The sequence below is a fragment of the Simochromis diagramma genome, unplaced genomic scaffold (assembly GCF_900408965.1).
Source record: "Simochromis diagramma unplaced genomic scaffold, fSimDia1.1 OVJJ01000802.1, whole genome shotgun sequence".
Classification (NCBI taxonomy): Eukaryota; Metazoa; Chordata; class Actinopteri; order Cichliformes; family Cichlidae; genus Simochromis; species Simochromis diagramma.
In genome coordinates, this window is record NW_024387492.1 from 11,601,316 (window position 1) to 11,615,658 (window position 14,343).

Consider the following 14,343-nt stretch of genomic DNA (forward strand, 5'->3'; position numbering starts at 1 on the left):
GTTAAAAAAGACAAAGCGGGGAGGGGTAGAGGGGACAGCAGGGAAGACAGAATGAGCAGGAAACTAGGGGAAGTGATGGGATTGTGGCTGTCACTTGTTCATCATTCCAGTAAAGCTGATTTACAAACTAATCTGTTTTTAGGATTTACAAATAGAATGGATAATTACTGACAGAGAAAGCAGGGCTAATTGCAGAGGGTCTGTGTGTGTCTGTGTGTGTACTTTGTATTAAACAATGCTAATCATAGGACGGCAGCATAGCCGCTGTCAGCTTTCACCCACCCCAGCGAGTTTTTATTATTGATGCTGTTTTTTTTAAATGCACCATTGTGAGAAAATGAACAGATAATAATTCAGGCTCTCTTGTCATTATGTTTATTTAAATTCTATAGTACCTTAGTCAGTTGCCATCCCTCCACGGCCTCCTCGCCGTTACTCTGCCCTTCAGCTTTAACCAGCTCCTGGCTCCACCCCCTCAGACGTCCATCAAACACTTTTAACTCTTCCTCCAACTGGGCGGTCAGACGGTTATATTCCTCTTCGGAAGCCGCGGCAGCGGACAGGGCCCCCTCCAAGCTATCCCGGGCCCTCAGAGCGGCCCCTTCCCATTGCTCCAGAGCGTGGGACAGCGCCCCCAGCTGTCGATCCATGGCCTCGCAGCCTCCCGCTGCCGTGTGCTCCGCTGTGGACGCCGCGCTGCGACGTACCCGGCTGAGGCGGTCGCGGCCCTCCAGAAGTCGACACTCCACACGCTCCTGGAGAGATAAAGAGGGTAGGTAGGTAAGAGACAAAGTTGCTACGGAAACTGTGGCTAAGGAAACCGCCATCTCTGGCTGTGCTGGTGTCTATTTAAAGCTGCCGTATAGTGTTTTCATCAGATGTCCCCTGCTTCATCACCTTACATGTTTATATCTACTTCTTTGATTCTGTCAGTGCACCAGTTATTCTGATTTGCTGTATTTTTAATTTCCATATCAGTAATATCGCTCTGTTAGTGATTTTTTTCCCCTCTCCTTCCATCTTCACCTCTTACTCTCTAAGGGAAAGCCAGGCAGATGATGTGAAAAACACTTGAGTGTGATGCGATAGCAGTGAGCTGATAGAGGGATTAAAAAGGGAGAAGATGGCTATGAAGATCAACCTTGACACTAAATAAAAAATGAAAACTAGCTTGTGTACACAAGACATCATATCTCCTCTTCTACTGTAATGCTTCACACAGCATAGCTCTGCTGACACACATTTATAATGTGATAATTAGTACCCATGTGTAAAATTTAAATGCAAATCAATTTTTCCTCACATATTTTCTCTCCTCTGTAATCGCAGAGTTATCGAGCAGGGAAAGATTTAGCATTAAATTCATTGCTCCTTTTCTTTTTTCCTTTTACACACAACCATAAACCATATTATACTGCATTGGCAGTAAAATGCATCATGAGAGATTGAGATATTTGGCTCTGATATGGGAACAAGCTGAGAACCAATTCCAATTCCCCACATAATTTGCTCTCCTTCATAGTGAGAATGTATTCATCAAATGGGTTCAGATAATTCAGCAATCAGTTATCTTCGCAAGAACTGGGTGTGGATTAAAAAAAACAAAACAAAGAACAGCACACACATTTCAAGCATGCAGAAGAGCCAAAGACAAAGTATTCTTAAATAAGTTAAACATCGCTTCCACACAAGAGTCGCTGATACTGCACTGAGAATCATTATGTCTATATTGGGTTTAAAGAGTTAATCCTTCTTTAATAGATGTGTAATTAGTGCCTGTTACACATCTATTATCCCAACAAATTCCTACAAGATGTCCAGCCAAGTTATAATTCTCAAATAATCTAGGTTTATAACTAAAAGACAATTTAACCAACATGTACCGCATGCTGTTAACATGGAGTGGCTCAAGAGATTTCAGATTATGTCAAATAAATTTTAGATTGTTTAGCTGATACTGTTTTAGCATCCGTGTACTTGTGTTTTCCCTACAGTTTTATCACTTAATTTATGTGGGCTGAAATAATCTGCAACTCTTTATGATTTGTCCCCGAAAAAGGGCCGTAAGCACAGAATGGAAATGCTTGAGGTGACCAACAAATGTTTGTCTTCCTTACCCTAACTTCTGACAGTTTCTTTTTGATGGATGTGGAGTCTCCTGATGTGTCAGACCAGTGCTGTAGCTCCTCCCCTGCAGTCATTAGCCAATCAGTGAGCTCTCTAACGGCCTCCAGGTAGTCCTGGTGCTCCAACACCACTGCCTGTGCCAGACGTACTCTCTCCTATAGAAGAAACACAAAATATGTACGCGTTATATTACCAAAAGCCTTGATCAAGGTGAAAGAGGTTGAAGGTCATCTACACTGTAAATTAATAAATAAAGGCAGATGTTTTGTACCTCCACCAAAGCTGTGAGGTTGTCAAACTGCACCTGCAGCTGGGTGCGAGCACCATGGTTAAAGCTGGCATCACCAGTCTTCTTGAAGAGTTCTCTGGCTTTTTCCTCCAGTGTGGACAGCGCCATCTGGTGGTCTTCTAGATCAGCCAGCAGAGCACGGAGTCTCTCCAGCTGTGAAGCTTTTTCTCTAGGTCCTGGCTGAGGGGTGAGAGGGGCACACACCTCCCGCTCCACAACCTCCATCCAGCAGCGCAGTTGGGCGGCACTCTCAAGGTATCCTCCCCACTGAGACACAGTCCACTCTAATCGACTGGAGACAGAGCAGTAGATCTCTCATACACTTTTACAAATGGTGTAAAAAAAAAAAAAAATAGAAAATAAAAAAAACCACACATGAAATCTTTTACAACTACATGTGTAGACTGCTTAATTTAAATCTTGGTGCATAAAAATCTTTTTACACCTTTTTACTCTCCTGTACATTTGCAGCATTGCAGAAGAAGCACAAACTGGCAGTAATACTGGCTTAAAGCCTTTCTCCCCTTTTATCAGGAGGTTCAAAACACACAAGGACACAGACACACACCCATAATTTTCCTTGCCATCTGTTACCCCTGCCTGTGCAAATAGTGCCAATATCCACATACTCACACACACCTCTAATTCACCTGCTACCCCTCGCCTCCTGTTATCCCTCTCCCCTTTCAACACAAACACACCGCACGTGTGACCCACTGTTTGCCATCCACCATTTAGTCCCTAATGGGATCAATTTTTTTTCTAGGAGGGGCCATAATTGGTCAATTAGACATACACACACAAACTGATGCACGTGCATGCCGTCACGCACGCACACAAACACACCCGAGAGCACATACTAAGACACATCAGTCACAGTTGGAAAATCAGACACATACTTCTCATTATTTATTTAACCTAATGGTAATTAACAGCACCGACACATCAATCTGTGGTGATGAAAATAACCTGTTCCTAAGAGAGAATTTTTTTTTTTTGGCAAACAGAAACATCCTCTCTTAAATGTTCATGGGCAAATGTTTCAGTGGCAGAGAAATGGGGATTGACTGGCATTTATATTGAGCTCATCTAGTCTCACTGACCAGTCAAAGTGCTTCACTCTACAAGCCAAATTTACCCACACATCCATACAGTGCTTTTTGAATTTTAAGCACTTTATCTGCATCACATCCATGGCCAATTTAGAACCAGGAATTAGCCTAACATGCATATTTTTGCATACCTTGAGGAGTACTCAGAGGAAACCCACCCACGCACAGAGAGAATATGCAAACTCGACACAGAAAAGCGCCGGTTAGGGTTCAAACGTGGAAACTTCTTGATGTTAGGTGACAGTGCTAACCAAAGTGCTTTATCCAAAAGCATACATGTATTCTATAACTGCATGCAAAATTTGTTAAAGGCAGGAATGCTTCTTTACTCATTAGATTATCATTTGTAGTTTATAACAAATTGCAGGTGATAGTTAAAGTGAGTAGTTGTACCTGTGGCAACTCATGGCTGTCACAAGCAGTGTAGCCCATGCGTCCTCCAGTTCCTGCAGCTGAGAGCGAACCACTTCCTGTCCGGCGGCGCCATAGCTGCGCAGGGCGAGCTCACCTTTACCCATTGCCATATTTAACTTGACCTCACCCTCTCCCTTCAAAAGCAGGATATCCTGTGCAAACAGACATTCAGAGTAAAAAATAAAAATAAAATATATATAAATATATCTTAAGCAAACAGCCCCCTCTTGTGTTCACTGGAAAAACTAGATTGTAATAAAGGTGAATTACCTAAATAAAGAATACATGCAGATGTAGTCTTGTTGTCCTCTCACCTGCACCGTTTCCAGCCTTTGCTCTAACTGCTCTTTGGTCCCCATCGTGCTGTCGACTGTACCCAGTCGCTCCTGGATCTCCTCCAGCCAGGCCCAAACCCCCTGGAGAGTGTCTCCAAAAGCCTGGCTCTCCTGGCAGCCTCTGAGCCTCTCCCTGGCTGCCTTCAGTAGGGCCTGGTGCTCCATCTGTAGCTGGCCTGTTACTCTGACCTCTCCTCCTGACCCCCGGCCTGCCTCAGATAGAGCCTGGGCTTCCTGGCAGAGTTGCTCAATAGATTCCCTTACAAAAGAAAATGATATATTATTGTTCTGAATATTCAGTAACTTATGCTGTGACATATATAGCATATGGCCACAGACACCCTCATATACAAACCTTCTTTCTGTCAGTTCCTTATGGAGTTGCTCCATCCTCTCCAGCTCTTCTGTGGTGTCTGGGGCTCCTTGCTGGCTTTCTCCCCCAAGAACTGGCTCAGCCTTAAGGCTGAGATCCATCTGCTTCAGCCAGTCTCTTATACCCTGCACGCAGTCGTCAAAACTATGGGAAAAGAGGGGAAGGAAGAAAAAAAAGAATTAATGAGAGCCATATTTCTATTTGATTCAAATTCGTTTGTATAAAAGCAAGAAATAACCATAAGTGAGGGTGTTACTTTTTCAGAAGGCCAACGCTCTCCTCCAAGTCCAGCTTGCTCTGATAACAACCATCCAGAAAGCTCCTCCACTCTCGCTGGCAGGCAGAGAGGTTCTCTTGAACCTGCACTGCTCCAGCTTTAGGTAGGTGGAGCTGGAGTTTCCCAGCCTCTTTAGAAACCTGAGAGAGGCGTTCCTCACCCTCTGAAATCCGCTGAAGTGATACCTGTGAACATAGGATGCGTCTCTAAATAAAGAGCCAAAATCTTCAGATCGGGACTTTTTTGTGTGTTTTCATCCATTTAAACAACTCAAAGTGTTTATTATTTACAAGCCCAGTGTAACTTATGACTTATACTAATAAATTATGTGGAAGGTACAGATATATGTTTCTAAAAATATAAATTGTTTATACTGTAGCATGCTCATATCAACAAGTCAACCTCCTTAGAACTTTTAAGTGGAATATGCACTTCATAGCCCTTACATCTGCACAGAGAAAAAGAGCAACAAGTAACGTACCTTTAACCTTTGTAACTTGGCTCCTAGGAGGACAACATCTCCTGACGGGTTAGAGCATTCTTTCAGCTCCAACTTCAGAATCGCTAGCCAGGATTTGAAGTCTTGGACAAGCTCTGATTGAGGGAACAGGAAGAAGAGATGAGTTAAAAGCTGAAGAAACATACAGCGACAAGTCGAGGAAGACGGATGTGTTGCAGATTATGGCAGAAAAAACATTTTAAAGTGAAGAAACCTGAAGAAGAAGTGTGAGAGCAGGCAGTGTGTTAAGGCAGATGGAAAGTGTGGGCGTGTCCACGCTATGGAGTGCTAGGTTGCCTTGGCAACAAGCCCAAAATGAGTCCCTCGAGAGCAGATGTGACGAGAGCGACATTACTCTCCGAGGCACAGGTGTGTGTCTGCGCAGTGAGAGTGCACCAGTGTACCTGACAGCATGTGTGTCAATGGAGTGTGGGCTGTAGTGGGCGGATTGAGTGCGCTCTGGGGAAAATGTAGGATAATCAACAGCAAATCTGTTGCACTACTAACACGAACAAATGGCTCTGCTTCGTGTAACAGTGCAATGTTTGATTGGGTGATTATGGCATTTTAAGTGTTATTAAAAATTTTAATTTGTCCTCATCAGGGAATAAGTTATTGCGGCTACTTACTATTACTGATAGATAAGATCGCTCGGTGCATCAGAATGAAGAAGAATTAAGCACCTTTTGTAAATTAGCTGATACATCATCAACGCCACAAACAAAATCCGAGCAAAACTGATGATCGCTTACCGTTGAAATGGAGCTGCAGACCGTCCTGCAGGTTTCCTCTGGTCTTGGCACAGCGTTGGGAAACGGTCTCGGTTCGTTTGGCAATGGAGGTGAGATCAGACGAGAGGCGTGACAGCTCCTCAGAGGGATGCGATCTGCACAGAGCAGTCAGGGCATCTCTAGCCGAGTCCATGTCTGCCCTCTGCTGCTGCACGACACTCTGCAGGTCCTGGAAATGGACCACAGTGAGAAATTATGCAAATAATTCTGCACGTTTATAGCTATGTGCTCTGTATGTGTTGTACTGTGTCTATCCTGCAAATGTGTCCTAAGGCAACAGTCTCTTCTAGCAGAACGGATGCTGATCTGTTGCTGGTTTGACATCTGTCCTCCAGAAAAGCATCACTAATCAGGACAGGCGTTTTCCTTCAGGAATCAAAATTCTATGATGTAAACATTTCTTTCCTTCTTAAAGGAAAGAACACCTACTACACCGCCTATGGTGCTCAGATTTTTATTAGGGAAATACTTTTGAGGAGTTTCCTGCTAGAATAACAATAATTAGCACATTATGATTAGTTCCTCTAACTAATTAGGTAATAAGCTAGTTGTAGGTGTGTAAATAAAATAAACTTTGTACAGTTTTTTGTGAGTTTTTCTGTCTTACTGAAGGAACCGATAATGCCATACCTTAACAGTGCCAATGTCTTCAGGGGAAGTAGTTTCGGTGAGGTCCGATAAGGAACCCTCGACTGCCTCCAGCCGCTGGGCCATCTGGGACATGAGGTCCTCCAGTCGCTCTTTCTGGAAACTGAAGTAGGTCAGAGTGTGCTTGGCCTGATTGTACACCTCCTCAGCATGGGCCATTTTCTTCCTCAGATCTGATTGCAGGACCTGACGTGTGAGAATCAGTTTTAGTCACATTTAAACAACACAAGAGTATGTTTAATTATTGGTCCAGTACGGTTTCATAGATTTGTGACTATAAGTTCCTCCTGAGTAGAAGGTACAGATACTTTATTTGTCTTCAGCTCAACTGAGAGCACTTATTTGTAAAGTTTAAGTCAATCAAGAGGCAATTTGGAGCAGAAATTCTAGGAGTAAAGCATGAACCACATAAATCAGATGAAAGTAAATTACACAGGGATCAAGGACCATGGCTTTGTCCAAGATCACAGAGGGATTTATCACTATTTTGTTTGTTCAAAGCCCTGGCCCTATAAATGGGGAAAAAAACTGATGCACTCTTCCAGGCAGCCAGCAACAGGGGGAATTAGTACTCCTGCAGAGGACTGAGGGAAGTGGAAGGGAGAGGCAGTATAGCATAGCAAATTAATTGGAAGAATAATGAAGATAAATGTGGCTTCTGTAATGTGCTGTACTATGGTAAGGAGAAACGGCCACGAAAGAGACCCCGAATTAATAGAACGGTTATTTATAAACAAGAAAAAACTGAGAAAAAAAATATTTTAACCACAGGTGTCATAAGCTAAAAATAAATAGGTAAGTCAATAAATTGTGTTGTAACGTACATGGGTGTAAATATGCTGTTTACACCACTACAAAACATGTTCTAAACACACACAGCAGAGCTTGACTGACACACTAGTACTGCCCCTTGGCTACAGCAATTAAATGGCCCCTCCTTTTATCTGCCACAGCTGTCACCTAATCCTCCTGATGTGTCTCTGTCACATAATCCTGCCGGTTTAGCTGCATGTACATTAATGCACTGAGCTTCTGCACACCGTCTAACATTTATAACTGCTTAGCACTCTCAAATGTCCCTCTGAAGCTCTTACTGGTAACACAACAAGAGCACAACAGCAGTGGCAACAGGTGTGGATGAGAGGAGGAGGGTTACTGGATGCAGGAAGACTGAACCAAGGTGCAAAAAAAAGGTCGTCAGCACTGGATGTTTCAGTGTCTACTTATTCTATACGCAAAATCTGCACATGATCAGAGAAGAAGTCTGGGTTCCACATATTGTGGTTTTAATCTTTGATGAATAATACCTTGCATTATTTTTCTCTTCTCCTATACATTTACCTGCATTTGTAATGGGATTTCCTGCAGTCTGGCTCGAGCCTTCAAATCTGCCACTCTCTCCTCCAAAACATCCAGCATGTGCTCCCTCTTTTCAACCTCCTCCTATGAATCAAAGTGCAAGACAATGAAATAACATTCACCGTCATCTGAGCAAACATTCATTTGCGCACACTTTCACGCAGCGTACTCTGACCTGAAAGGACGCAAGCTGGGCCTCTGTCTTCTCCTTGTCACTGAGACTAGCGACAGCGTCGGTTAGATCAGCGATGGATCCACTGGTCCACTGGTTGATGTCCTGCTCTGCGGCCTTGAGGTCATCCCAGAGTTTCACACAGTAGCCTAATCTTTCTGTATTGGTTTGTATTTTCTCTGCGATCTTAAAAGAGAAAGAGAGAGACCAGGAGACTATGTGAGGTATGTAAGAGAATAATACATCTCAATCAAGAGGAGAGGAAGGCCCACCTCCTTTGTGTTTGGCTTTCTCTCTGTAACAGGGGATGTATGCTTTACAGGGAGATGGAAGAAAATCGCTGCCTAATTAGTCTGACAGATGTGCAAGTGAGAAGCGAGAGAGAGAGACAGAGACGCAGATAACCTGTCTAGACTTATTTATTTCTCTGTCTCATTTTGACAGCTGAGCAGACAACAACAACTCAAAAGAGGAGAAAATGTAGATAAAATAAAAGAAAAAGCAGAGAAAAAATATAATTGAAAAAAGTGACGGCGCAGGTGTTCAGCAGAGATGAATGTTTTTTTATACTCACACAGATTTGTTCATACCCTTCATAGTTATTACTGTACTTCAGGCCCAGACTCGGGGAAAACACCATTTATAGTTTATGGATTTTTTTCAGTTTTTTATTTAGATGTGGAAAATTCTGGGAAACTTTTTGATGTTACAAAAATATTTCACTTCAAAACACCTGAAATAACAGAAAGTCAGTATTGTGCATTTATCTTTACTAAAGACTACTCACCGCCAGCCACTGCTCTCTAAGTGTCTCTGTATCTCTCTGGATGGAGGACATTTCACAGTTGGGAACCTTCTCCAGCTCCCTCTGCAGGTCCTCGACCGTCCTGATGAGCTGGTCCATGTCTTCCTGTTTTTCTCTCAGCTCATCTTTTATGGCTTTATGCTGAAGAGAACACAGCAAGGGAAATGGCAACAGGAGGGAGAGATACTGTTCAGTAGGGAGGTAAGACAGTAGGCTTCTAAGATTTGGTTTTCTAAATAAATATAAGACAAGTTTCTTCTTCCTCCACCTCCTGTTTTTTTCTAATATACAATAAAAACAAACCACAGAGAAAGCTGTGAAACTTTTCAGACTAATTTCCTCGATGAAAACAGATTATTACTCACTTAAAACTCATTGAATTACCAGAAAATGACACTAAAGCTGATTTTTCTTCTTAGCTCATAAAAACATTCTTACATAAGTTTTCATACAAAAAATAAAATCATACTTGGATCTATCATATCCGGTTTTAACAGTAGTAGATATTTTAACTCATTATAGTAGGTAAAATCAGAATGAATAAACACTTTCGACCATCAAAAGTTCCAACAAGTCATAACAATGAAAAAAAAAAATCTTTGAGAGGAATGGATACTGTCCTTTTTGACTCCATAAAAAGGCTCACAATTAAAGTTACCAATTTGATTACTATATAAATTACTACTGTATAAATTCTTTAAAATTAACAATAGGTTCATTTCATGTTAGCTCATCAAATCCCTCACACCAATCAATAGATCTTCTCAAAAACTTGTTTTCAAATGCTTTTCCTAGTAGCCCTTTTTAAAATCGTGCTATTAAAAAACTACTTAAGCATGGCATTCAATTGTTATTAAGTATCTGGTACTATGGCTCTATGAACATGAGGATAACTTAAGCTAACATACAATGATGTAACTCCAATCCCCGATGCCAGATCTGTGGAAATCATAATTTTGAGTTGATGAACTGATGTTTGTTGATAATTTCTCATATACAGGGCACATCTTTTTTTTTTTTTAAAAACAGTCCAAATCAGGTGAAAGGTTTTACAGAGATTAAAGATCGAATATGAAACCCCTACCACAAAACAAAAACCCACATTTAGACCCAACTTCAGTATAATTTCTTCAGCCATGACACCATGTACAAAATATAAACTCACTTAATTAGAAGAAGCAGATTTCTCTTAATATTATATATTATATCCCAAATTTCTGATGATCATTTTTCACATTTTGTCATTATGAGTTTTATAAGGCACTCATTTTTATGTATAGCAGCCAAAGACTGTTTTGAAAGCAGAGCAAGATGTTTTCATTTAATTTATCCACCCTTCACAGCCAAGTTTTTTTCTGGCCAAGAAGAGAGCATGTGTGCTGGGTGCCTTTGCAACTATCCCTAATCACAAAGTAGATTGGTAGAAACCAACCTATAAAAAATTGAAGCACCTGGGTCAAGTAGTTTTCTAGTTAGTGGATTTTTTTAATGTCCCTCATCCCTTGAATAATTTCTTTTGTATTTATTTAGAGAAATTACTTTTCCTTGTATATTTTTCCCCAAGCAATTCTGTGATGGTCATTTTTTTTTAGTCTGATGCACAGAAATGTAATAATTCAATACTTTTCTGAGAATAAACATAAACTACTGACTTGCGTGAAAGTCCTTTTGGCTTCCTGAGCACTGTGGTTGTGGTCGGGCAGATTGTGAGCGACGGCCTGAGCGCTCTCCATGAGTGTGGTGAGGATCGACTTCAGGTGGTGGAATTGGCGAAGAAGATCTAACACAACTCCACTGTGTTCCTGACTGCATGTTAAAACAAATCAGAAAACGTCAAATATATAATTTTTTTTAAAGCAGGTGGTAAAAGATGGAAAAAAACAGATGGGTGAGAGAAAATTAATCTCTTACCTGTTGATGATTAGCGTCCTGACGTTATCCCAGGCTGTCTTCACCAGAGCTACCTCCCTGAGTGCTTCTCCTGCCAGCTCACTGTCTCTCTGGGCCAGCTGGTTTCCCTTTTCTTCTAACCATCGTTGGGAGTGCTGCAGGGACTGGAGCTCATCCTCCAGCTGGACAAAGAAACGCATCCTGGGAGAATAGATGCAGAAGAAAACAATGGAGATTAGTAGCCTGATTCCAACATATTACATCTCAATTTCCAGGAGATTAAATTTGTCTGCCTGTATGTTGGCTTCTGTAATAGACAATAGACTCTGGCATACAGTAGATCTTTGAATCAAAGGTTCATAGTAGGCAGTAGAAATGCAAAAAGTAGGAATGAAGCAAGGACTGACAGCATTATTACTACTGAAAGCCGACATTACCAACTGTGCTGATACTATGAATACTGATATATTTACTGGGCTGAAGTGTCAAAATTAAAATGAACAAACCTGTTGTGAAAGGCCTGTACAGAGCTCTCTCTGATGCCCTCCTGTCTTGCATCGTCCAACAGTTTCTTCAAATTCTTCATCACTTCTTCTCTTCTCTCTCTGAAGGAGCTCCACAAAGCCCCTAAAGCATCCGCTTCACTTTGTCTCCACCCCACACCCCTCTGCACCTCCTCCAGAGCCATTGTCAGGGCCACCGCCTGTCCTCTGCAAGATGTTCTTCCCTGAGGATTGCTAGCATCTTTAGATCCCCACCACTCTGCTCCACACAGGTGCAGATGTGCTTTGCTCAGCTGCCCATCTAACCCGACAGCTTCAGCCTCTAGTCGGGCCACTTCTTTAGCCACCTCTCCTATTTCGCGATGCAGCTCTTCAGCTTTGGAAGGGTCCCAGCTCCCTCTGCCCTCCACAGCCTCATGAAGGCGACGCACGGCCTTAGCAGCCATTTTATGCTTCTCGAGGAAAGTGTTTAACTCGGTCAGGCACTCTTTACGAAGCAGCAGGAGACGTTGGGATTCACTGAGAGGTTGCAGGCAGTCCTCTCTCCATGCCTGGAGCTGCTCTTGGGCCTCTGGGGTGGAAGAGCAAAGCAGGAAGGACTCTTTTTTATGGAGAGTCTCTCTCAGTGATGCATTCTCCTGTAGCTGTGCCTCATGCTCCTGCAACACGATTGTTCAATTAGACACATTTATGTGAGCTCCAACAGCAATCGATGCAAACTTGTTTACTAAAACTGCTCCAATATACATACAGCCTATAAAGGACATCAGTGCTGACAGCAAGTTATTGAGCTCTCACCTTCAGCTTAATAAACACAGCCTCAAGATCAGCAATATCAACCTGGGAAGAGCTTCTCAAGAGAGACAGGAAGTTTTCACTCCACTGGGTAAGGGGCAGTAGTGCCTGATCAAACTGCTCCAAGTGCTCCAACTGCAGCTCCAACCGCTTTATCCTAAAAGTGAGGGTGGGAAAAGCATGGACTGAGAATATGGAAGTGACTGTTTTAAATGTAAATTTACAAAAAAAAAATGCTAGGATCCATTCACATACTGTAACCCAGATGTAAATAAGCTATATCATAATCAATCACCCTAAAAAATACCTGCGTAATATGCTGTTCTTCACAGAAGCGCATCTCTCCTGTAGTTGTGTGAGATCATCACTGAGCTCCTGGATACGAGCTTCGGGTGCCGTGGGGTACAAGCAAAGGCCGAGATTCACGAGACCCTGAAGGAGAGTCTCGTGTGACACCGTCTCTACCTGCATTTCCTGGATAGGCATATCATCAATCCAAATTAGATAAAATAACAAAACTTTCTTGTAGAAACAAATACAGAAAAGTAAAAAGATTTTACCTGCACATTTTGTAATTCATTCCTAAGCTTTACTTTATCTGCAGAGAGCAGTTCGGTGTCTGGGCAGCACACAGACTCACACCTGTCCAGCCAGCTTTTCATGGACAAATTTTCCTTTTCATATCTGTAGATGCAGATGTTGCATGTATTAAAATCAAGGAAAATATAAGTTGCATCCCCTTAGGACACACACAATTACAAGTTCACTTTTTTTTTTTTTTCTTAAATCTGACCAAAGCCTAGTATCAGTGACAAGGTCATAATGGGGCAACCATATCTTCCCAGTGCACCCAGTGCTGGAAGTAATCCCTTATACATATACCTGCAGGATACAGGATGAGGCTAACTGCAGAGACACTAAGCCGAACACACACACAAACAGACACACATAAACTCTGCTGAAGTTTAGTGGCAAAAACATAATTGAGTTCATTTCAAAAAGAGTCACCGGCTGGGTAAATAAAAGGAAGCGCTAAAGCTTGGGCAATTTAAACAGCCAGCATGTGGCTAGATCATTATTTTCTCCTCACGCTTAAACAGAAAAGAAACAATCACTCTGGTGAAGGACTATTGTGTGACAAAAGAAAGCGATAAGAAAGCATATAATTAGAATAGAAATGCACTGGCTGACAGGGGGACAGACAAGATCTCGCTCTTCCACATCACACTAAGATGAGAGACAGATTCAGAGGAATAAAGAGGAAACTGGCACAGAGAGAAGCAGAAACAGCACATGCACAATAGAAGGGAAAATGGCATTTGCTTATTCAACTGCAGGTGTGTGCTAATGGAGACTACAGATGTTTCTCAAAAAATGACTTATAATGTATTTCTCCATTTTTATAAATGTACTTTTTGATTTTATGTTTTTTTTTTTCAATGTGGCAAAATCTGAAATATTCAAACAGGCCTGTTGTAGGTGTTTATCTATACGGCACCAAATCACGACAACAGTTGCTTCAAGGCGCTTTATATTGTAATGTAAAGACCCTACAGTAATACAAAAGTGTTGAAGGGACACATACACCCGAAACCCTGCTTTGGGCCATACCAAAGCATAATAAACTCTAAACACTAAACTAAATGGATAAATCTTCAGACATTACAGTGAACAGTGACTCATGCCTTCAGTTTAACAATTAACACTCTTTTCTCATTGTCTAGCATTTGTCTCTTCTATCCCAGACAAACACTGACTTTTTCCTGTACTAATGCTATTTTTCCAAAAGGTCTAGGACACTGGTATCAACATAAGAGCCCGGGGCCAGAATTGGCCCGGCAATTTCTCCAATCTGGCCTGCTGGGACAGCTTTGGAAAACATGAAGGAGATGATATATTTTTAGACTTTTAACTGTATTTTTAGATGTTCTGCAGCTTTTCCTGCTGTTAAAGA

General features: G+C 41.9%; 1 protein-coding gene across 5 annotated transcripts in view; it reads right to left on the reverse strand.

Moving 5' to 3' along the window:
* Window positions 1-14,343, reverse strand: part of syne1a (spectrin repeat containing, nuclear envelope 1a) — a 123,410-nt gene that overhangs the window by 76,306 nt on the left and 32,761 nt on the right. For all 5 annotated transcript variants that reach the window (XM_040017770.1, XM_040017773.1, XM_040017772.1 and 2 more), the window contains 19 exons: window positions 12,950-13,073; window positions 12,697-12,863; window positions 12,393-12,546; window positions 11,598-12,253; window positions 11,113-11,292; window positions 10,854-11,007; window positions 9,184-9,342; window positions 8,400-8,582; window positions 8,207-8,308; window positions 6,848-7,051; window positions 6,179-6,386; window positions 5,409-5,521; window positions 4,907-5,112; window positions 4,633-4,794; window positions 4,257-4,536; window positions 3,922-4,094; window positions 2,399-2,708; window positions 2,118-2,282; window positions 396-755 (listed from right to left, as the gene is read on the reverse strand). In XM_040017770.1, coding sequence (XP_039873704.1) covers window positions 396-755; window positions 2,118-2,282; window positions 2,399-2,708; window positions 3,922-4,094; window positions 4,257-4,536; window positions 4,633-4,794; window positions 4,907-5,112; window positions 5,409-5,521; window positions 6,179-6,386; window positions 6,848-7,051; window positions 8,207-8,308; window positions 8,400-8,582; window positions 9,184-9,342; window positions 10,854-11,007; window positions 11,113-11,292; window positions 11,598-12,253; window positions 12,393-12,546; window positions 12,697-12,863; window positions 12,950-13,073 — 4,060 coding nt within the window. The remainder of the gene's footprint in view (window positions 1-395; window positions 756-2,117; window positions 2,283-2,398; window positions 2,709-3,921; window positions 4,095-4,256; window positions 4,537-4,632; window positions 4,795-4,906; window positions 5,113-5,408; window positions 5,522-6,178; window positions 6,387-6,847; window positions 7,052-8,206; window positions 8,309-8,399; window positions 8,583-9,183; window positions 9,343-10,853; window positions 11,008-11,112; window positions 11,293-11,597; window positions 12,254-12,392; window positions 12,547-12,696; window positions 12,864-12,949; window positions 13,074-14,343) is intronic.